This window comes from Psittacula echo (assembly GCF_963264785.1).
Source record: "Psittacula echo genome assembly, chromosome: Z".
Classification (NCBI taxonomy): domain Eukaryota; kingdom Metazoa; phylum Chordata; class Aves; order Psittaciformes; family Psittacidae; genus Psittacula; species Psittacula echo.
The window spans coordinates 37,363,409-37,387,520 of record NC_137742.1 but is presented as its reverse complement, the minus strand read 5'-3'; the positions used below and the strand labels follow the sequence as shown (position 1 = coordinate 37,387,520).

Genomic DNA, 24,112 nt, shown 5'->3' with positions numbered 1-24,112 from the left:
CCCTTTCAGTGGACAGCTCACCGACTCATACACAGCTGCCACAATACAGTGGGATTCAGGGATAAAGTTTTGCTCTGTCTCTCTGTTACCCTGCATGGAACCTCAGTTATTCATTCAGACATACCTGTATCTCTTAGCATTTTGCAAGCTTCTGTACCACTGCTGATCAGCTCAGTACAGTTAGAAGGATACCAATCCCCCTGCATAGCTGGCTCCAAAACATACTTGCTGTCTTCAAGAAACTTGTTTATCCTGACCTTTTTCTCTCTTTGCTTTTGGTTCTTGCACAGTGACATCAGACACAAAGAAAGCAGATAGTTCCCCCCATAAGATCATCAAAATTCTCCAATGGCACAGACCAGCCACCACCCAGACACCTTTGGTAGCAAACTACAAGAAAAAACCAACAGGATAGCAATGTACATCTTGCACTAATTACTTGTTCTGTATGTGCAGCACCCCCCATGGTACACACTCCAGTGAGTGAAGCCAGACACCCTTCTTCCACTGGATGTTAGTAGTTGAAGAAACAGCTTGAAAGGGAAAGACAGCTCTGGATGGAATTTGGGAAAAAAGAAAATAAAATACCATTTTAAAGTACAAAAGAGGCAAGGCAGAAGCACTAGCTCCTCATTTGTGCACACCTCACACACTACAGAACAGAAAACAGACTGGACATTGGCAGGGTTTGCTCCTGTACATGTGTTTTGCATGGAAAGGCAAACTACCAGAAAGTCCAATGCATTATCTCACTCTGGTCAATATATCTGTCACTGCAATTCTTTACATCAACAGGATATAAGGAGCACTGCACCCTTTCCAAGATGTGTGGTACAGGCCAGTCAAGCTCCGTTGCTGGGCTACGTTTTCACAAGTTCTCACCATCAGCTGAGAGGTACTGGTGTGCCGTGAGGGCTCAGGGATGAACCATGGCTTGCTGGAAGAACATTAGTCCTTCTCCCTCTCTTTCCTTTCTTCAGCTACTTTCTCAAACAGATATCTCTTCTTCTCCCAAAAGTACATTGCTGCTTTCAACCTGCAAACTCAGGGCAAGCTTTGCCTTCTTTGAGTCAAAGCTACATGGATGAATCCCAGTTTTGCTTCCAAACATGTCCTGGGTTCAGCAGTAGCAGTCATTCTTCTCCTTCTTAGTAGCTGGTGCAGTGCTGTGGTTTTGACTTTCAGCCTGGGAACAACGCTGATAACACTGATGTTTTTAGTGTTGCTCAGTAATCTTTACTCTGACCAAGGACTTTTTGAGTCTCATGCTCTGCCAGGGAGGAGGAGAAGTCAGGAAGAAGCAGACACAGGACACCTGACCCAAACTAACCAAAAGGGGTATTCCATACCACAGCATGTCAAGCCCACTATATAAACTGGGGGCAGTTACCCGGAAGGGTTAGATCGCTGCTCAGGTCAGGCTGGGTATTGGTCGGCGGGTGGTGAGCGGTTGTATTCTCTTCCCTTGCTATCTCCCTCATCATTATTATTATTATTGGTGGTAGCAGCAGTGGTTTGTGTTACACCTTAGTTACTGGACTGTTCTTAACTCGTGGGAGTTACATTCTTTCGATTCTCCTCCCCATCCCTCGGGGAGCAGGGGGGAGGAAGAAAGGTGGGAGGAGGAGTGAACAAGCAGCTGCATGGTTCTGAGTTACCGGCTGGGCTTAAACCACAAGTTCTTTTTGGTGCCCAACGTGGGGCACAAAGGGTGGAGATAACGACAGATCTCACTGAAGTGTGTCTAATGGTATTTGTAATAAGCATTCAGTGTTTTGGATTAATAGTCACTCATCACAATGCTGATTTATTGGCTCTCAAAGTTGTTGTTCTTTATATCGGAGTTTCAGCATGTTGTACCTACTTACAGCCGGTATTTGCTGTGTTAATCAGCTGGGGGCCTTGGGCTAAGGTTCTTGTTTCATTGTACTTTATGGTAATGACTTGTAATACAATAGACTCACTGATCATGAAACTGATCTGTGTTCGCAGTGTGGTCACCACCTCTGTATTTTGGGAGGTATATAATGGAAGTGTTTAGCAAGTACACATTTTCTTTCCCTCCTCAGGTAGTCAACCTATGAAGGAGACATTCCCTTACACTCCCAGCTCCCCCACCAGACTATTTACAGCATCATTTGAGAGTTTTGAAGGTTTTGAATGGCCTTTGGGTACCTCTGAGACCTCCCTGCTGATTGTGATAGGGATCACCATGTTGGCACATATACAGAGTGTGTTTTACCCACGACCATTTCATCTGATCTCAAGAGTTAAGCAGAGTGAGGTTTGGGTCTTGTCTAAGGTTAGACGACGATATAGGAGGACCAAGAGATTTTCCCCGAGGCTGGACAGTCATGAGCGGCAGGGTGTGTGGGGTAGTATGGGCAAGTATCTAGGCCAGTGAGCCCCTCCAGTGCTTTGGAACTTCACCACTGAACAAGTGCAAAATCTGGAAAAACTAGTAAAATACTTACATGAGGTGTGCTGTCATCCTGGTCATACCAGAGAGGGACAAATCATGGCAACGTGCTGAGGCTTGGCCTATGTTCACAGAGCCCTGTTCAACACTATCCAGCACCTTCAAAGGGAAAAAGATGTCTCTGGATCTGATGGCAAAGCAACAGACAACACAGCTACTACAACTCCAAATGCAGCAGCTACGCCAACCTCAGTGACAAGTACAGCAGCTACTCAAACCCTGACAGCAACAGACAGCACAGCTACTGGTGCTACTCAACCCCCAAGCACAGTGGCTACACCAACCCCGACAACAGATACTGCAGCCACTCCAATCACAGTGATAATCACTGCAGCTAAACCAGAGAAACAATTTGTGCCAATATCAGTTGCCCCTGTAAGCAAGCAGAAAAGCAAACAAGAGGCACAAAAAGCAACCTGTAAAGTCAAGAAAGATGAAGAACCAATGCAATTACTACATGGGACAGCATCTGAACAAGAGCTATTATTATGTAGATCAGAGAAAGAGGAAGAAGAGGTGGCTTCTCAACCCTGGACCTCAACCGAGCCATGGAATATGCAAAAAGATTTCACCCGTCAAACAGGGGAGCACATCATGACCTGGTTGCTCCGATGCTGGGACAATGGGGCCAACAGTCAAGAACTAGAAGGTACAGAAGCAAAGCAGCTGGGATCACTTGCTAGGGAAGGGGGAATTGACAAAGCAACTGCAAAAGAGAAAAAGTTCCTCAGCCTTTGAAGGGGGCTCTTGGCAGCTGTGAAAGAAAGGTTTCCGTACAAGGACGATGTTATGAGTCGTTCAGCCAACTGGCCCATGATAAAGGAAGGCATTCAGTCTGTGAGGGAATCAGCCATTGTACAGATGACCTATCACAGGCCGGATGCTGGGAACACATCCATAGATCCAGATGAAGTCAAATGTACACGACCCATGTGGGGGAAATTTACACGGAGCGCACCATCATCATATGCCCACTCATCAGCAGCAATAACCTGGAATGACATAGTACCACCAACAGTGGATGAACTGATTTGTCAAATCCGAGAGTTTGAAGACAATCTCACCCCTTCCATCATTTCACCTGTAGAAAAACTGTCCCAGGAGTTCAAACAATTGAGAGACGATCTATCCGATCTATCCAACTCCCCACATGTACCAACCCACGTCTCAGCTATTAACAAAAGGCGTCCTATTGTTCGAGAGAGAAGATACAGGAGGTACATGCCATGGGACACCCTATGGTTTTACCTGTGGGATCACAGAGAAGACATGAGAAAGTGGGATGGAAAAGCTACCTCAGCTCTGGAGGAACGCGTACATGAATTGAAGAGGAGAACAAAGGTCAAGGATGATCATCCCATGAAAGCTGCTGCTTCAGTCTCTGGTGACCAGCTTACAGACGGAGCGTAAGAGCTGATGTTACTCCAGCTCCTGTGATAAAGAAGACTAATCCCTTTCTACAAGACGTAAGTGGCCAATGTTGTCATCACTATTAGAAGGACCCTGCTTCTAGCCAGATGGAGGTAGGGGACAATCGGATTTACTGGACTGTGCGGATCGGATGGGCTGGCACATCAGTCTCATAGAAGTATAAGGCTCTAGTAGATACCAATGCACAGTGTACCCTGATGCCATCAAGCTGTCAAGGGGTGGAATCCATCTGTATTTCTGGAGTGACAGGAGGATCCCAAGAGTTGACTGTACCGGAGGCTGAGATCAGCCTGACTGGGAGGAAGTGGCAAAAGCACCCCATTGTGAGTGGTCCAGAGGTTCCATGCATCCTTGGCACAGACTACCTCAGGACGATGAGTTTTTGGTATTGCTGCTTTGGAGACAGAGGAAATTAAGCAGCTGCCCACCTTGCCTGGTCTCTCAGAGGATCCTTCTGTTGTGGGGTTGCTGAAGGTCGAAGAACAACAAGTGCCAATCGCGACCACAACAGTGTACCGGCGGCAATACCGCCCCAACCGAGACTCCCTGATTACCATCCATAAGCTGATCCGTAGACTGGAGAGTCAGGGAGTGATCAGCAGGACCCGCTCACCCTTTAATAGCCCCATATGGCCAGTGCAAAAGTCTAATGCAGAGCGGAGACTAACAGTAGACTATCATGGCCTGAATGAAGTCACACCACCATTGAGTGCTGCCGTATCAGACATGCTAGAACTTCAGTATGAACTGGAGTCAAAGGCAGCCAAGTGGGATGCCACGATTGATACTGCCAATGCATTCTTCTCAATTCCTTTGGCAGCAGAATGCAGGCCACAGTTCGCTTTTACTTGGAGGGGCGTCCAGTACACTTGGAACCGACTGCCCCAGGGGTGGAAACACAGCCCTACCATCTGCCATGGACTGATCCAGAATGCACTGGAACAGGGGCAAGCTCCAGAACACCTGCAATACATTGATGATATTATCATGTCAGGTGATAAAGCAGAAGAAGTTTTTGAGAAAGGGAGGAAAATAATCCAAATCCTGCTGAAACCTGGTTTTGCCATAAAACGGAGTAAGGTCAAGGGACCTGCACAGGAGATTCAATTTTTGGGAATAGAATGGCAAGATGGACGTCACCAGATCCCCACAGATGTGATCAACAAAATAACAGCAATGTCTCCACCAACTAATAAGAAAGAAACACAAGCTTTCTTGGGTGCTGTGGGGTTCTGGAGAATGCACATCCCAAATTACAGTTCAATTGTAAGCCCTCTCTATCATGTGACTCAGAAGAAGAATGATTTTAAATGGGGCCCTGAGCAACAACGAGCCTTTGAGCAAATTAAATGTGAGACAGTTCATGCAGTAGCCCTTGGACCAGTCCGGACTGGGCCAGATGTAAAAAATGTACTGTACACCGCAGCTGGGGAGAATGGTCCTACCTGAAGCCTCTGGCAGAAAGCTCCAGGGGAGACTCGAGGTCGACCTCTCGGCTTTTGGAGTCGGGGATACAGAGATCTAAGGCCAGCTATACCCCAACTGAAAAAGAGACACTGGCAGCCTATGAAGGGGTTTGAGCTGCTTCAGAAGTGACTGGCACTTAAGCACAGCTCCTCCTGGCACCCCAGTTGCCCGTGCTGGGCTGGATGTTCAAAGGCAGGGCCTCCTCTACACATCATGCAACCGATGCTACATGGAGTAAATGGGCTGCACTAATTATACAACAAGCTCGAATAGGAAATCCCAGTCGTCCAGGCATTCTAGAAGTCATCATGGACTGGCCAGAGGGCAAAGATTTTGGAATGTCACCAGAGGAGGAGGTGATGCGTGCTGAAGAGGCCCCACCATACAATAAACTGTCAGAAAGTGAAAAGCAGTATGCCTTGTTTACTGATGGGTCCCGCCGTATCATGGGAAAGCATCGGAGATGGAAGGCAGCTGCATGGAGTCCTCAACGACAAGCTGTAGAAACTGCTGAAGGAGAGGGTGAATCAAGTCAGTTCACCGAGGTGAAAGCCATCCAGCTGGCCCTGGACATTGCTGAACGAGAAAAGTGACCAGTACTTTATCTCTACACTGACTCATGGATGGTGGCAAATGCCCTGTGGGGGTGGTTGCAGCAATGGAAGCAGAGCAACTGGCAACGCAGAGGTAAACCCATCTGGGCTGCTGCACTATGGCAAGATATCGCTGCCCGGGTGCAGAACCTGGTGGTGAAGGTACGCCATGTAGATGCTCATGTACCCAAGAGTCAGGCCACTGAGGAACATCAGAACAACCAACAAGTGGATAAAGCTGCTAAGATTGAAGTGGCTCAGATGGACTTAGATTGGCAACATAAGGGTGAATTATTTTTGGCCCGGTGGGCCCAGGACACCTCAGGACATCGGGGCAGAGAGGCAACATACAGATGGGCCCGTGATCGAGAGATGGCTTTAACAATGGACACTGTTGCCCAGGTTATTCATGAGTGTGAAACATGTGCTGCAATTAAGCAAGCCAAGCGGTTAAAGCCTCTCTGGTATGGAGGACGATGGCTGAAGTATAAATATGGGGAGGCCTGGCAGATTGATTATATCACACTCCCACCAACCCGCCAAAGCAAGCACCATGTGCTTACCATGGTGGAAGCAACCACCAGCTGGCTGGAAACACAAGCTGTGCCCCACGCCACTGCCCGGAACACTATCCTAGGCCTTGAGAAACAAATCTTGTGGCGACACGGCACCCCAGAGAGAATTGAATCAGACAATGGGACTCATTTCTGGAACAAACGTATGGACATTTGGGCCATTGAGTGGGTATATCACATCCCCTACCATGCACCAGCCTCTGGGAAAATCGAACGGTACAATGGGCTGTTAAAAACTACATTGAGAGCAACGGGTGGGGGAACTTTCAAACATTGGGATACACATTTACCAAAAGCCACCTGGTTGGTCAACACCAGAGGATCTGCCAACAGGGCTGGCCCAGCCCAGTCAGAACTTTTACATATTGTAGAGGGGGACAAAGTTCCTGTGATGCACATAAAGAATTTGCTGGGGAAGACAGTCTGGGTTATTCCTGCTTCAGGTAAAGGCAAACCCACTCGTGGGATTGCTTTTGCTCAGGGACCCGGACATACTTTGTGGGTCATGTGGGAAGATGGGAAGTCCAATGTTTACCTCAAAGGGATTTGATTTTAGGGGAAAACAGCCAATGAACTTAATTGTATGCTATTGCTTGCTATGTAGCACTTTTATAGCCCACCAACTAGTCACCAGTGACTGGCCCTTACTTCCCTCTGACCATCATCCCAACAAAGAATGAACTTTGACGAAACCAGACAAGCTCAGCAGTGACCAGACGCGTTCCGTGGTGTCATCGGCAGGCAACAATCCAACACCGCACACAGCCTCCCCTGCTCTGAAAGACTGCTACAAGAGAGGGAGCTCTACATCATGGACCAGATGAACTCAGCAGCTTTATAGGGATTTGTCCACGCACTAAGGAATGATATCTCTGTGTGTGTGTGTAGACATGCATATATATGTATATACATATATATATATATATGAAACAAGAGTGATGGTATATTGAAAAGAGTGGGATCTGAGCATGATGTGAATGGTATGGAATAAGAGGTGGATACTGCCCCGGGTTCAGCAGTAGCAGTCATTTTTTCTCCTTAGTAGCTGGTGCAGCACTGTGGTTTTGACTTTCAGCCTGGGAACAGCACTGATAACACTGATGTTTTTAGTTGCTGCTCAGTAATGTTTACTCTGACCAAGGACTTTCTGAGTCTCCTGCTCTGCCAGGGAGGAGGGAAAGCCGGGAGGAAGCAGAGACAGGACACCTGACCCAAACTAAACAAAGTGGTACTCTATACCACAGCACTTCATGCCCAGTATGTAAACGGCGGGCAGTTACCTGGAAGGGCTAGATCACTGCTCAGGTCGGGCTGGGTATCGTTGGCGGGTGGTGAGCGGTTGTATTCTCTACCCTTGCTATTTCCTTTATCATTATTATTATTGGTGGTAGCAGTAGTGATTTGTGTTATACCTTAGTTACTGGACTGTTCCTATCTCAACCCATGGGAGTTACATTCTTTTGATTCTCCTCCCCATTCCTCTGGGAGCCGGGGGAGGAAGAAGGAGGGAAGTGAGTGAGTGGCTGCCTGGTTCTGAGTTACTGGCTGGACTTAAACCACGACAAAACAGTTCGGTGGTTTTTTTCTTGACCCATCGCAGCCCTAATAACGCCTGTGGAAACGGGTACTGGACGTGGGCAATCCAGCAGCAGAAGTTCTGCACCCGGGCACCGCAAGGGCCTGCTGCACGCTATTTACCGAACAGATTGTCAGGAGCCCTCTCTAAACTTCCCGATTTTATACCTACAACACCAAATCGCTCCTTTTCTTTAATTTTAGGCGTACCAGGGACTGGAGAAGGAAGAAGTAGGCAGCGACAGAAGGGCGTTCTACAGTCGCATGAAAGCCTTGTGTGACGGACCTCGCGGGGAGCAGGAGCGCGCCGGGCTTCAGAGGTATCCCCCGCCCGTCCGCCCGCCGCTCCGCAACCGGGGCAGCCGCCGAGCGCGGCGGGTGCCAGTGCCCTCCCCGCAGAGCGCCCTGCCGGGCCGCCGAGCCCTCTTCTCCGCCCCCTGGCCCCAAGGCGGCCGCCGCTCCCGCACCCCCTGGCAACCACCGTCGCCACCACGCACCGTGTTGTAGAACTCGGCTATGGCGGGCACGATGGTGTAGTTGTCCTCGCACCAGTCCACCTCCGAGCTACCAGCTCGCAGCTGGTCCCACCACAGCTGAGCGCCCATGACGGTCGCCTACCCGCCTGTTGCTTCGGCTCTGCCACGGCTGAGCTGCGAGACGGCCAGCTCCACCTCCTCATACCCCGCCTCTCGGCCCGCCTCGGGCCCGCGTGAGGGCCGGGGCTCAGCTGTCTGGTCCGCTGCCTGTCGCGCTGCCTACTGGACAGTCGGGGCGGCGGAAAGCAGTTCTGATAGGTCTGGGACGTGCGTGTGGGCGGCGGGACCCTCGCAAGTGAGGGCCTCTTGCCCAGCGCCTGGCCGGCACAGCCGGCGGTGTCCGCAGAAGCGCGGCCCGTCGCACCGCCGTGAGGGGCGGCACGGCCGGGCGGGAGCCGCGCAGGCACCGGGACTTCCCCCAGCGCCCGCTCGAGCGCTGCACGTGTTGACTGATGGCACCTCCACTTCAGCGGCCGGTACTTCCCGTTCGCGGGAGGACACCCACCCGCCGCTCGCCGGGGCTCTAGTGTTCCCACTCCAACCCCAAGAGCGCGTTCTGATTCCGAGGGAAACAGGACTGATCCTGCCGGAGCCCGCCTGCCAGTCTGCTCCTCAGCGCGGGCTAGCGGCGCCCGGCGGGACTACCTCCTCCGGGTGCTGAGGGGCACCCAGGCGCGTCACGCCTGCCTGCCTGCCTGCCGCGGCGGTGCTGGGTAAGGGGCCGACCCCGCCCCCGGCTTCCCCCGCCGCGCCCCTCTGCCGGCGAATCCTCGACCGCCATTGGGCAGCCTGGTCACGCCCGGCTCAGGCGGTGCCTTTCTCGCGAGAGTTGGCGGGTGTATGTGAAGGCTGCGGACGGAAGTACGGTCTTTTTTAGTGGTGGCGTGGATCGGCAAGGATGAAGGTAGGGTTTGGGGTTGCGGTCGTGTGCGGTTCGAGTTCTTCTCCGAGACAAATACCTCCAGTGTTATGTGTGGGGCTGCTGGTGGGGAGTGATGGTCCCTGTTCGTGGGGCTGGAGCGCCGCTGTGGGGTGGATGGGAGCGGATTGTAGGCGGGCTGACATGGCGGCCGCGCGGGCCCTGTTCTGTCAGTGGGGCTTCTGGCATTAGGCCGGGTTCTGGTGGCGGTGGGTACTGCCATGACAAGACTTTTTCGTAGTGTCAGGCTTGCGCTGATGGTGCTGGGGCCTAGCAGGGAGGCGCAATGTGAGCTGGAGTTGTGCCTGTGCCGAGCACAGGCCCTGCTCGAGGTGAGAGTGCCAGAAGGTGTCCCCGATGCTGTGGGCTTGCAGCGGCTCCTAAAAGGCATACGTAAGGAACCACCACGAGTGTCGTTCCCCTTAGGTTTCCTGCTGAATTTTGTGATGCAGCGTATGTTGTAATGGACTTGTAGAAGAAGAGGAAAATAGTTTCTGTTGCTATGGTAAAGCTAGATTTAATGTATGACTGAATAAGTAATACCGTACAGTGTGGCCAAGGACAGACGTGCCTGGCTATCTTGAACATGATAGTGACAAGTAAACACTCATGTAAGCAGTTGGGGACTTTCAGCTTTGAAATGCTAAGGTGAACCTGGTAGAAAAACGCTAATTTTTCTTTTAAAATGTTTCATGAGATGCTTCAATCAAATACGGGTTTTGTTTTTGTTTTTGTTTTCCTTCTACTAGCTGAACATCTCTTTCCCAGCCACTGGCTGCCAGAAACTCATTGAAGTGGATGATGAGCGCAAGCTGAGAACATTCTATGAGAAGCGGATGGCCACAGAGGTTGCGGCTGATTCTCTTGGTGAGGAGTGGAAGGTAAGTATAGACAGATGTGTTGAATCTTTATACTATATATAGTGTATAAGTCACAAATTTTCTCCAGTATGCAGTTGTCTCAGTAAGGTGTTTGTGTGGTGTACATTTAGCAAGTATGTTGAAAGTTTCTCTTGGTATATATACTGAATTTGGTGATTGGGCTAGCTTGTTCTTCTACTTTGATTTATGTAAATGTTGTTGGGGTTTTCTTTTAAGCATTGTGCTTGGAATTTTTTGCTGCTTCTTGCAGTAATTTTTTGCTCTTCTTTTAAGTGCTGTCTTGGTATTCAGAACAATTTAAATCTGTACCATAAAAGTGCTGATCCCTTTACTGAACAAGTTTAAAATTCTCTTCGTTGCATTTAAAGTGCTGCTGGTGCATGGGGAAGAAGCGTGTTGGGTCTGATGGGTGGGCGTAGAATACATGAGTGTTAATATGGACAATTCAGCTGAATTCAGGTAAGTTGATGTTTTGTACTGCCACCTCCACAAAGGAGACAATAAAAGCTTTGCTTTTCATTTTCCCATGTATCCCTACTCCAGATACTTGCATTGCGTGCAGATTTCTGGTTTGTGACAACAGGCTTTGGTTAGGTTTAGGATTAAAGAAAAGCTAGACGATACGAGGATGATCAGGGGACTGGAGCACCTTCCGTATGGAGACAGGCTGAGAAAGTTGGGGCTGTTCAGCCTGGAGGAGAGAAGGCTGCATGGAGACCTCATAGCAGCCTTCCAGGATCCGAAGGGGGCCTACAAGGATGCTGGGGATGGACTCTTCATCAGGGACTGTAGTGGCAGGACAAGGGGTAACGGGTTCAAACTTAAACAGGGGAAGTTTAGATTGGATATAAGGAAGAAATTCTTTACTGAGAGGGTGGTGAGGCACTGGAATGGGTTGCCCAGGGAGGTTGTGAATGCTCCATCGTTGGCGGTGTTCAAGGCCAGGTTGGATGAGGCCTTGGGTGGCATGGTTTATTGTGGGGTGTCCCTGCCCATGGCAGGGGGGTTGGAACTAGATGATCTCAAGGCCCTTTCCAACCCTAACTATTCTATGATTCTATAAGCTTCCGTCTGGTGCACCTTAAACTAAACTTTGACTGGATAGGAGTTTAATTTTTTTATATATTTTTGTAGATAAGTAGAATAAATATAAATTATGGTATGCAAAAGTGTTTTTCGTGTCTCTTGGGGCAGTTGGTTAAAGAAGTTGTTTCCATCAGCAGTAACAGTTATTTTTCCTGAATCATGGGCACAGTGCTCTGTTTTGAAAAGCATCTTGTGATACAACTTCTCCTTGAATTAAAGAGAAAAGTGTGAGCTACTATTAAGTGTGTTTCTGTGTTTTCATAGGGCTATGTTGTCAGAATCAGTGGTGGCAATGACAAACAAGGGTTCCCCATGAAGCAGGGTGTCCTGACTCATGGACGTGTCCGCCTTCTGCTCAGCAAGGGCCACTCCTGCTACCGCCCAAGAAGAACTGGAGAGAGAAAACGCAAATCTGTTCGTGGTTGCATCGTTGATGCCAACTTGAGTGTTCTGAACTTGGTCATTGTGAAAAAGGGTAAGAGTTTAGATGAAGAAAGCAGTAGGTAGAAGCAGGCATCTTGAAGGAGTCTGCTTGCTAGTGGCTTTGGAGTTGTGTAGAAAGCAAATTGAGTCCACACTTTAGAGTGTGAATGTAGCTTGAAATTCCATCTGGACATTACATCTGTGTAATTTTAAAACTGGTCACTTGTAACACTTTTATTGCTGCCAGCAATCTGATTGCATTAAATTGGCAAAAGTGCACCATAGGGTGGTGCTATTAGTAGGTGAACCCGAAGGAGCATCTAGTATTTTGAATTTTTACGTGTTTTAAACTTATACTTGAAATTCATGAATGAAGCAGGTGTTCAGTAGATGCAGAATTGTCACATTTAAACTTATGTTCTCGAAGGTGAAAAGGATATTCCTGGGCTGACAGACACCACTGTGCCCCGTCGCCTTGGTCCCAAGAGGGCTAGCAAAATCCGCAAGCTGTTCAACCTTTCGAAGGAGGATGATGTTCGCCAGTATGTTGTGAGGAAGCCTCTAAACAAAGAGGGTAAGAGCTCAAGTTTTACAACTCTTTGATTTCATGGTGGTGTCTGTAGAGAAGCGTCCAGCCTATTGCATTGAATGAAGCACACTATAGTAGTAGATGCAGGACTTGTAACTTTTGGATAGGAAGAGTTTGTTTGCTTTGTTTCTTCTACACCTCTCTGCCCTTTCTGTCTACTTTGGCACAGTTTGTTTTTAAATATTGGATAAAATCTGGAGTAGTGTTTGCTCCAAATATTTATTTGGTTCTAAGAATAATAAAATAATTGCTATTAAGAGAAAGTTAAGTATGAGGTGGAATGTTTGTGGAAGCATTTTCGAGTGGAGGATGAAAGCAGTATATAGAGAAGATAATAAGGTATTTTTTTCCTCCATTACTTACGGCAGCTTCTGAAATGAGCTTTTACTGGGAGGATACTGTGTTGCTTACTACCTGTCTTGCGGGTCTTTGCATTTGGCTTCTTTGCATTTCATCAGGGAACAGAAAGGGTGAGGACGTTTAGCAGAAAGGACATGATAAAACTTGGGCACAGTGAAAGCTTGTTGGGTAAAAGGCTGCTATTTTCTGTGTCAGAGGAACTGTTCTGTCCATTAAAGAATGTGATCGGGATGGACATTGTACAGCTGTTTGTATGATGTCAGCTGACTGAATGTATGATGTACAGCTGACTGAAGCACTCAGGCAGCATATGGGTGTGATAGTGCATTTTGTTTGCTCATTATGGGCTATGTAGGTCTGTTTTAGAGATACGTGTCAAGCTATGTAGACTTGCAGAGAGCTTTTTAAAACTGAAAACATAATGGTTTGATCTGAAAGCTACTTAACCGAATTCTTAACCGTTCTAAGTCTGGGGGACTGAAAACATAATGGTTTGATCTGAAAGCTACTTAACCGAATTCTTAACCGTTCTAAGTCTGGGGGAGGGAATTAAAGACAGGCTTGCTGAGAAGTTAGGAATTTTCACAAAAATGCAGGAAATTGAGGATGTATTAACGCTTCATTGCTGATAACAAATCATGAACATTAAGACTATATTTTATAATTGATCATTTTTTCTGAAGATTTAACTCTGTATAAGCTGCTGTAATATGTAGCACACCAGATACTGGTTGCATAACAGTAAATGGAACTTATTCGTAAGTTTGTTAGATGAGGCCTTTTTGGAAAATAATCTGCTGATCTGCAATGCTTTTTTTAGGCAAGAAACCCAGAACCAAGGCTCCTAAGATCCAGCGACTAGTGACTCCTCGAGTTCTGCAGCACAAGCGCAGACGTATTGCCCTGAAGAAGCAGCGCACCCAGAAGAATAAGGAGGAGGCGGCAGAATATGCGAAGCTCTTGGCCAAGAGGATGAAGGTTCGTTTGCTCTTACAACTCAGATATAGGGGATACCTCACAGAATCAACGGATTTGATAAAGTTGATTGTTCACTTAGAGCTGCTTTGTACTTAGGGTATTTTGAATAGGAGTGCTTGGATGTGAATATAAACATTGCTGGCCAAATGTTGTTTGAGCATTTTTACCAGTCCAAGAATAGTAGAAATTTAACACACCAGTTAATTTAATTGAGAGTTTATTTTGAAGAAAAAAGCCCGAGCAGTTAGAGCCTGTGAAGATAAGTTTTGCAGTAGCCGTTTGAGTGGTTGCGTGAAGAAACAGGATCCAGCAGTTGACCTGGATGGAAGATAATTTGGCAAGAAGCCGTTTGTTTGGATGAGTTTGCTCTTGCACCAAAAACCACAGCAACTGGGAAAGCAATGTTGTTGGAATATTTGGCACAGTACTTGTGTGTTTTCACAACTTCTACATGGAAACCGAGAGTAGATAGACCTCTAGTATGCTGTGAACTCTGCATTAGTATTTCTACTGTGCTTTTGGGTACTAGTCCATATTGTTTAAAGACATGGGTCTGTACAAGTTTGTATACCTGTAGAATTCTGAACTGTGAAGAGGGGAAACTCTTTTGCTTCATTGACTTAAGGAATCAATTCTGGTAGCTTCCTTCAAGTTGCATTTTTAGTTCATTTGTAGATGTTTTGAAGCACTTGCATACTAAGACATTAAACATAATTCATGCTGCTTTGTTTTTCAGGAAGCCAAGGAGAAACGCCAGGAACAGATTGCTAAGAGACGCCGGCTTTCTTCATTGAGAGCTTCCACATCTAAGTCTGAGTCAAGTCAGAAGTAAAGATGTACATGATACTAAAAATAAACCCTTTTGTGGTTAACCTTCAGTATGAGGCTTTCCAGTGCATATTATTACTGGCTGTCTGTTAAATATTTAGAATGAGTTACACTCAGGGATGGTAAAACATAAAGCCTGCAAGTGATTTTTGGTAGAATTAAGTCAGTCACTAGAACAGACTCCCCAGGAAATGGTCACAGCACCAAGCCTGTCAGAGTTCAGGGAGTGTCTGGATAATGCTTTGTCATATGGTTTAGTTTTAGGTAGTCCTGCAAGGAGTAGGGAGTCAGGTTTGATAGAATCATAGAATCAGCTAGGTTGGAAAAGACCTTTTAAGGTCATCAAGTCCACTAAGTCCACCATTAACACATGTCACTGAGGGCCTCATTTACAGAGTTTTTGAACACTTCAGGGATTCCACCGCTTCCCTGGGCAGCCTGTTTGAATGCTTGATCACCCTCTAAGGTGAAGAAATTTTTCCTAATACCCAATCGAAACCTCCCCTGGTGCAGCTTGAGGCTGTTTCCTCTTGTCCTATCACTTGTTACTTGGGAAAGGAGACCAGCCACCTCCTTGCTCATCTTCCTTACAGGCAGTTGTAGGGAGAGAGAAGATCCCCCTGAGCCTCCTCCAGACTAAACAGTTCCTGTTCTCTCAGCCATTTATCACAGGATTTACTTTCCAAATCCCTTCACTAGCTTTGTTGCCTTTCTCTGGACCCGCTCCAGCACCTCAATGTCTCCTGTAGTGAGGGGCCCAGAACTGAACACAGGATTTGAGGTGCAGCCTCACCAGTGCCCAGTACAGGGGGATGATCACTGCCCTGGCCCTGCTGGTTACCCTAGTGCTGATACAGGCCAGGATGCCGTTGCCCTTGGCTGCCTGGGCACAAGCTGGCTCATGTTCAGCTCCATCAATTAGCACCCCCAGGTCCCTTTCTGCAGAGTAGTTTTCCAGCTGCTCTTGCCAATGTCTGTAGCCTTGCATGATCTGTATGGGTCCTTTCCAACTCAAAATATTTTCATAGACTCATAGAAGGGCTTGGGTTGCAAGGGACCTTAAAGCTTATCTGGTTCCAACCAGATGAAGTGTCACCTACTAGACCTGGTTGCTCAAAGCCCAATCCAACCTGGCCTTGAACACTACCAGAGGTGGGCATCCACAGCTTCTCTGGGCAACCAGTGTCTCACCACCCTCATAATGAAGAATCTCTTCCTAATACCTAATCCAAATTACCCTCTTTCAGGTTAAGCCATTACCCTTTGTCCTATCCCTACATGCCCTTGTAAAAGGTCATGGATGAATCAAATCACACATACACATAGAATTGTTTGGGTTGGAAGAGACCTGGAGATCATCCCCCTGCTAAAGCAGATTCACCTAGAGCAGAGATTGTGCCCAGGCAGGTTTTGAATATTTCCCAAGAAGGAGACTCCACAACTTTTGGGCAGCCTGTCCTAGTGCTCTGCCACCCTCAAAGTAAAGTTCTTTCTCATATTCAGATGGAAGTTCCTGTGTTACAGTCTGTGCCTGTTGCCCCTTATCCTGTTGCTGGGCACCACTGCAGAGTCTGGCCCCATCCTCTAGACACTGGCCCTGGAGATATTTGTGTGCATTGGTAAGATCCCCTCTCAGTTGTCTTCTGGAGGCTGAACAGGCAGAGCCCTCAGCCTTTCCTCATCAGAGAGATGTTCTAGTCCTCTAATTGTCACTGTAGCCCTTCACTCCAGTAGCTCCTTGTCTTGTACTGAGGAGCCCAGACCTCGACACAGAAGGCAGAGTGTGGGAGGATCGCATCCCACAACCTGCTGGCAGTGCTTTTCCTAAGGGACCTCAGAATACCTCTGGCCTTGGCCACAAGGGCACATGGCTTGCTCATTCACAACTTGTCCACCAGGACCCCCAGGTTCTCCCACAGAGCTACCTTTCAGCAGGTCAACCCCTAACCTGTACTGGTGCATGAGGTTATTTCTTCCCTGGTGCAGGATCCTGCCCTTTGTCAAATCTTCATTAGGTTCCTTTCCACCCAGTTCTAGCCTGCCCAGGTTTTGCTGAATGGCAGTGCAGCTTTCTGGTATACCATCAGTTCCTTCCCATTCTGCATCGCCAGCAAACTTGCTGAGGGTACACTGTTCCTTCAACTAGGTCAGTGCTGAGTAAGTTAAGTTCAGCAAGACTAGACTGAGTTCAGTGATACAATGCTGGCCTATAGTTTCCTGTGTCCTCCACGTCCCTTTTGAAGGCTGGAGTGACACTGGCTTTCAGCCAGTCCTCAGACACCTCTCCAGATTGCGATGACATTTAAGAAAAGATGATGGAGTGGCTTTGCAATCACAGCAGCCAGCTCCCTCAGTACTCGTGGGTGCATTCTGTTAGTGGGTGTCAAGTTTGTCTTCTCTATTTCCCACCCCCCCTTTCATGTATTCAGACATGTGGATGAGATTCTCCTTCTTCCCAACCCACAGCTTTTCTCCTTTACAGAGAAAGTTTGTCCTACAGAGCTGGGGAGAACTATCTCTAATGAGTAATGTGAGAGTAGCTCTGAGCACATGAAGGATCTGGGCTTCCATAAGCTACCCCCTGCTATCACCTTCTACTGTCACATTCCCCCAAGTAAGTTTCCTCACCTGATTTTGGCACAGGAGACAACAGTTCTCTCCTGACTAAAGCTTTAAACCAATCCTGTGTTCATGCTTCTTTAGGGATTCCTCAAATGCAAGTTTTTGTTGCTGTCTCACTCTTCCTCCTCCAGCCTCCCCTCTCAGGGGGCACATTAAAGGCAGCAAATTAGGAAAGCAATGTAGTATTTTTAGCAGGTGGCATTCCTAAAAAGACCACAGTGACAAAAGTATCTGGAGGAAAACAAGCAAAGTCACTGTAATGCTGACAAGACTGTGAAAGTCCAAAAGACTGTTCTTGAACTTGCTGCTTAAAAACAGGCCTGAGACATGATTTATTATGAATCTTTCCCACAAACTACCAGTCTGTGCTATATATATCAGTTTTTCCAGAGATACAGGTATTCAGGGTCTGGTATTCTTATTTTTACTAACAGATTAATAAACTGGCTGCCATACATGAGGGAGTGTGAAGGCCTGAAGCATTTGACAGCAACTGTCAGTTTCTACTGCTTAAAGTTCATCCCAGCCTCACTGCTCCCCCCAGCCCTGAAAAACAAAAAAATTAAATAAAATTAAAGTCTGGAAGCCATGTGTAAACCTGCAGGTCTGTTCTGAGGCGAAGGTCCACCACATCCTGCAAGCCAGGATGTGTCACTGAAAGCATCACTCTCTGTCCCCATTATAAAGCCACAAAGAAATCAGAACTCGTGGGAAGTGATCTACCAAGGTCAGCCACCAACCTGTTCCCACCCACTGGTCAACGACACTCTTCATGGGCAGCAGCTCTGTGATCAGGAAGCCAGGGTCCATGGCTTCCCTGCAAACAAGATCTTCACAGATTCTGCCTCCCTGAGCCTGGTTTTCAGTTCTTACCTCTGCTAGTTTTCAGGGCTTGCCTAAGGTGCCACAGAAATATACTCTCACAACCCAGAGCACTACGAGTGAATACCATCTTTTCTCATCCTCTCCCCCTCCTCAACTGACTCCTGCTCTTTTTCCATTATTCAGAAGTTGCTGAGGTACTATGACACAATTCCCCAAAAAGGCATTTGAAAGGCTTTGCTTTTGCCCAGCTGTAGGCTGAATTTGCATTTAAGATTAAATTCTCTTAAACAGGTAAGTTCCAATGGCAAAAAAGCTGACCAATTTCTACACAGGATGCATACATATTTTATTTTGGGAAATACATTAAAAATTGCTTCTTAGTCTAGGAAATCTAGAAAATACATAATTCAGAATATGCAGAGTGCCCTTTTAAACTTAAGAAACATTTGTCAAATGTACAAAAACATTACAGAGAAGCATTTGTTAATCAAAGCACAGTAAATGGATGCCATTTTTCAACAGTTCAAAACAGTTTCTAAAATAGTGCAAATTTTATTGCATTAAACTGCCCAGCTCTCTTAATTCATAATTTATTCACATGACATCCTTCCATCCTCATTACAATACAGTTTATCTTAAGCTCCTAAAAGGAGTTCAATGTGCTTCTAAAAAACCAGCAAACAATCCCTTTTATTTGCACCATTGATGCAGGCACTGAAAGACCATCCGTTTCTCTCCTCTTACGCATTACAATATACACAGCACAGTGGAATACAGATCTAGAGTCCAATTCAACCATTCAGTTTCAAGACTTTAACAGTTGCAGGGGTGTGGGTGGGTGTGTTTTAAAAGGGTCCATAATGAACAGCTGATATACAGAAGCCATTTTAATGTTTTTATTAGTTAAAAGAAAAACAACCCTTTTGTTGAAAATGTACAGTTATGTGAATAAGATGACCTGCTTACCATTTAATCAAGTTATCTGCATTGAAATAATTGTTTAAAGTTTTAAAAAGATAAAACTATTGAGTGGATTCCTCAGTTACTTACATTTTAACAATTTCTTTTAAAAATATAATTTCTATGATCTAATTTAATATACATTTTGAAAATATCCCCTATGTTGCAGTTACACAATGAAAGCAGTAAACTCAATGAAAGGTATACTCTTCTAGCTGCAGCAATACAAAAAGCCATTAATTCACAGTTAAAATGGAATAAAAATCACTCATTCACAAGTGCAATGTAGCTTGAGCTTAACCAATGTGAAATTCCACTAGGAACAAGGCTAAGTTACTTGCAAAACAAATTAATTTAGTTTGAAACCATATACTAAATATTTTTCCATTAAAATTGTATTGTCTAAACTGGAGTCATATAAAATGTGAAGACAGAATATGAGTAACACAGAGATGCTTCTAGTAATATGTAATAAAAGCTGGTGCCTATTACTGTGCCAACACCACAGACACATCAGTCTCCTTTACCCACAGGGTTTTGAAAGATATCTTGGTAATGTGGCAGAATATAATTTATAAACCAATCTTTGTCACTTAAGAATCCTGATTTACAGCAAACCAAAACCTGTAAGACTCCATTTGATGTTTTAATTCTACAAAACAACAGCTATTTTGATAAACTAGAACATAAACTATAGGTAACTTTTATAGCCAGGTGAAAGATGCAATCTTCTCAGCATAACTGACTGCAGTTCAGTATCTTTAACGCAACAATTCAAGGAAGCTTCTCTGTGATAATTATTCCAACACAAACTTTCCAAGTTTTAGGGCTTACTTGACATTCATTAACAGTTTACATCCATGTCTGTAATGTTTGGTTTAAACCCTTGCTTTGTGCACACACTGCAGGCTTTGAAGTTACTGCTGATCTGCAACCTTTTTCTTCATGTGAGAATTCCAAAATGCACAGAAAACCATCGCCTGAGCAATGGCTTTGGAGCTACTACAAAGAGTACGTGGAGGCAAGAGCTTTGCAAGTGAGCACATGCTTCTGTTTCTGCTTACACCAAGAGGAAAACAGAACCAAGATCAAGCTTGTCCTTCCTTCACAACACTTTGTACACCTCATTCATGCATTATGGATTCAGATAAGTTTGGATTACTAGGAGTGGAGTGTCCACTAATTATGAGCATTCATAGGTAGCTAAGTCATTCCTATGTAGCCCAAGAAGTTCATGCTGTTTACTAGCAGAGAAGAACTTACTATGCCTTCAGAGCGCAATTTTCAGAAAGACAAAAGTGTTTGCAATGTACTCACAAAACATGTTTGTTTATTTTTGGCCAGATTTTTGACCATGTGAGTACTGAGCCATGCTATGCATTTAATGCCCTGCCCTTCTCTTATGCACACTCACGGTTCTTTCAGCGCTCAAATTAGGGAAGCCTACATCTCTGAAAGTTTGTGTAGGAAAACCTGCAGTCTCTCTCTGTTTGTAGTACACCCAGAAGTCAAAGGAAGAACAGAGAGTGCCATCATGTATTTGTAAGGAAAGAAAGCAACTAGAAAAAAAACAGTCAGTTCTTAATTCTTTTCGAATTTTTGTGAACTTTTTCCCCCCTTAGGTGAAAATTTAACAAAACAAACTGCATTCAGAGATCTTCCTTTTCATTTGAACTACAGATTTTATTCAAGAACCAGCTGATTAGTTAGCTATTAAAACTAGGCATTAAAAAAATCCAAATTATAAAGAGTAAGCACTTTTGCCATTCTATATTAAAGAATTAATTTCAATAGGCAATTCAAGATTTCAAGTAATTATAGGCAGGACTTCTACCACTCTGAAATCCAGGTACATACACAAGGCGCAGAAATTAATTTGTAGTGTATAGAAATGCCGGTATGAAGGAACAAGTCAAAGCAAGTTCAATCCTGCAGTTGTCCTGTTCCCTTCAGGCTTTAGTTTGGGTTGGTATTCTTTTGTTGTTGTGTTGGGGCAGGAGGGGCAGTTGTCAGTTTGGGTTTTGGTTTTTGTTTTGTTTAGTGTACATACCTGGGGAAAGTCTAACATTTAGCACTAGCTGCTATGACACAACCTGCTTTGCTGTCTACAACACTACTGCCCAATTAATCTGTATTTTCAGCTATATGGGAAGGTCGTTTTGAAATCAAAGTGATCTCTTACAGGATCCAGTTTATAATAATGTTATTTACAATGGTTTAAAACAATTTGGATGTCACCAATTACTTAAAACAGCACTCACTGCACAGATTTTCTTTGTAATTTAATGAGCCAGGAGCAGTTAAGGATAGCTAAATTTGATTCTTTGCAAATTGCATCACATAATCATATGATCTGTCCACTTAACACTTAGAAACTGTCTTTGTATAGCTGTACATTTAAGATAAGTATAAAACAATACAGGAAAATGTGCTGGGTTTATTTGTATAAGTATTAAGTTGTTTGGATGAATGCTTCACACAGACTTTTACCTTGAAAGGATTGAACTCTGCGTGTCAATTATGTAATTGAAGAAGAGAGGAAAATATGAAGAATTAAGCTCTACACTTCCATTGTGATGCAGATCAGATATCTGCAAGCAACCATGCATAAACCCAAAGAATGCAGGATGAAAAAAAACCAAACCCAAAGCCCAAACAAAAAACAAAGTCACGGTGTGCTTTCTTGCTTTTAATTGTTGAGAAAGCACAATATTTTCATTAGGAAAGAATCTGTCCAGATAATATCCCCATATAAACTTTGGATCAGCACTTTCAGACAAAATACAAGGAAATCAGTCTATGACACAAATGTATTTTGTTATGAATAGTGCAAATCCTTTGCTGTAGCCTCATGAAAAAACAAGAGTTAGCTTTCTTGTTTCATGTAAAAGCTCTTGCAGACAGATCTTCATCCCTCATCATTTTAAGAGAGTACTATGAAGTAAATACATTCATACTGAGATGTGACTACAGTTTTAGCTATGCTCCTTTAACATGCTACAAACCTTACTTTTTCCCCCTGAATCTAAGAGTAATTTCACCAGAAAAGCCATACCATTAAATTTCACCAAAAAAAAAAAAAAAAATTGGAATCAACCTTATCCTATTCCTCAAGTAATAGAAAAAATTGAAATTGTTGATCAGCATCCAGGCTCTTGCCAAGGCTATGACTACTAGAGTCAGTTAGAATGTGAGGTGAGGAAGTGTCTTATCTACTAGAAGTAATTCAAAAGACAGATTCATCTTTCCAGATCATACACTCAAGCACTTCATTTGTGCTAATATATACCTTGAAGAAAACATTTATAAATACATTTTAATTGAAATATTGAATTTGGACTATCAGTGCAAAATAATTAACCCACAGGTTAGTATAAAACCATGGAAAAAGGTGATAGAAGAATTCAAGGAAAAGATACCTTTTAAACACACATGCATACAGTATAGAGCGTAATTTCTTTTCAGACAGCATCTGTTTAACAAACCCTGTATGTATTCTAATGCCATTTTAAAGCTTCCTAAAAAAATTTTTAGAAAGCCATCCATTTCTGAGCTGCTTCGTGTAGAAGCTCATCATTCTCTTGGAGAAAGCAGCAGCACGTTCATAGGATCTTTAATGTGTCAGATAGAGAATACAGGAAAACTGAGTGGTTTTTACAACTGCAGACATACATTATGAAAATGTCAGCAAAAGATAATATAGAATATTAGGACTGGGATAAGGGTCAGGAAAAGGGTAGCAATTTTAGGTACTGTGATCTGACAAAAGCAACTGCATTGCAATTTCCAATGCAAGGACTCAAGTATTTACATTCATACATACATACTGCACACTAATAAAAAAATCCTTCTTTAGGAAAAGGCAATTTTGCAGTAGTAGTGAAGAACCTAAGCATTCTGTGGCAGGAAAAGTAGTTCATTAAAATACATAAATATTGGTGGCTCTTAAGTCAGCAACTTAAGAGGCTGTTCTATCATCACCTTTTTGAACAACTTCATGTTGTGGGAGAAGGATCTGAGGAAGGACAAAAAGTATATACAGCAAAAAAAAGCAAATCAATCACTGAAACCAACTCACCCCATTAATATAGTTTAAAAACATTTTAACATACTTTATACTCTGTTTTGTGAGATGAAAGACAAAAATGTATGATGTATCTCAAGGAAATCGCTTTGACAAATTGCTCAGTTATCACTTTTTGGGATTCAAAGTGTACGTATCACCGTGCTCCTGGTTTGTTCGCCTCTACTTTTGTCACACTGAAGTTTAGAGCGTCTTCCTCATTTTTATATTAAAGGTGCTCCAAAGCACTTCCTACAATACTCAACCCTGCTGCTTGGTGGAGCATCTATTTTGTGCATCTTTTCAAGAACTTCCTTTGGTAGATTTTTATGTGCAATTCTGTATTCACTATCAAAAACCTCTGAAATAGAAAAGCATAGTTGAAGTTATTGAAGAAACCCTGTAGAGCACCCACTATATTCCTACAAAATCCTTTTAATGATTTTTATATAATAACAATATTAATTATCTTAACTAGCCACTGATTTTTTTTTCCAAATTCTCTCAGAGAACCTGAAAAGTATCTTCACAGTGGAGCATTACAACACATCACAGTGGACGCCCATTATTTCTATTGCAGTTCAGTTTGTCTGTTCCCAAGGTATTTCCCCTGTTATATCCCATAAGGAAGTCCCTTTGCCTGCATAGTACCAAATAAAAGTCAGGGTAGAGATGAGTAAGGGGTGAGCAGTCAGGTGGCTAGATGACATATGTCTAATATGTAGGTCAGAGAAAGATGGATGAAACTGGGAACATGTTTTCAGACATAAGAAATTAAAGCTTCAAGCTAAAAAATTTTGTTTAAAACAGCTGATTACTAGTTTCAAAGCTAAAATTAACACCCCATCTGAATTACTTTTCTATAAAAGCAACACCTTGTTGAAGAGTAACAGTACAGTACAGTACTTTTCACTAAAATACA

General features: G+C 44.6%; 3 protein-coding genes across 3 annotated transcripts in view; 1 reads left to right on the top strand and 2 right to left on the bottom strand.

The window, feature by feature from the left end:
* The window catches only part of ACER2 (alkaline ceramidase 2), a gene marked incomplete at its 5' end in the record, with an annotated part of 29,769 nt that extends 21,044 nt beyond the window's left edge, over positions 1-8,725 (bottom strand). The window contains one exon of the mRNA XM_080638180.1: positions 8,618-8,725. Coding sequence (XP_080494306.1) covers positions 8,618-8,725 — 108 coding nt within the window. The remainder of the gene's footprint in view (positions 1-8,617) is intronic.
* A 711-nt stretch (positions 8,726-9,436) lies between these two features.
* Positions 9,437-14,773, top strand: RPS6 (ribosomal protein S6). The gene is made up of 6 exons (XM_080637983.1): positions 9,437-9,560; positions 10,325-10,456; positions 11,807-12,017; positions 12,393-12,539; positions 13,735-13,892; positions 14,629-14,773. The coding sequence occupies exons 1-6, from the start codon at positions 9,555-9,557 to the stop codon at positions 14,722-14,724; spliced, it is 750 nt and encodes a 249-aa protein (XP_080494109.1). The 5' UTR covers positions 9,437-9,554; the 3' UTR covers positions 14,725-14,773.
* Positions 14,774-18,526: 3,753 nt separating this feature from the next.
* Positions 18,527-24,112, bottom strand: part of DENND4C (DENN domain containing 4C) — a 49,408-nt gene continuing 43,822 nt past the window's right edge. Inside the window, exon 34 of the mRNA XM_080638469.1 lies at positions 18,527-23,551. Coding sequence (XP_080494595.1) covers positions 23,415-23,551 — 137 coding nt within the window. The 3' untranslated portion in view covers positions 18,527-23,414. The remainder of the gene's footprint in view (positions 23,552-24,112) is intronic.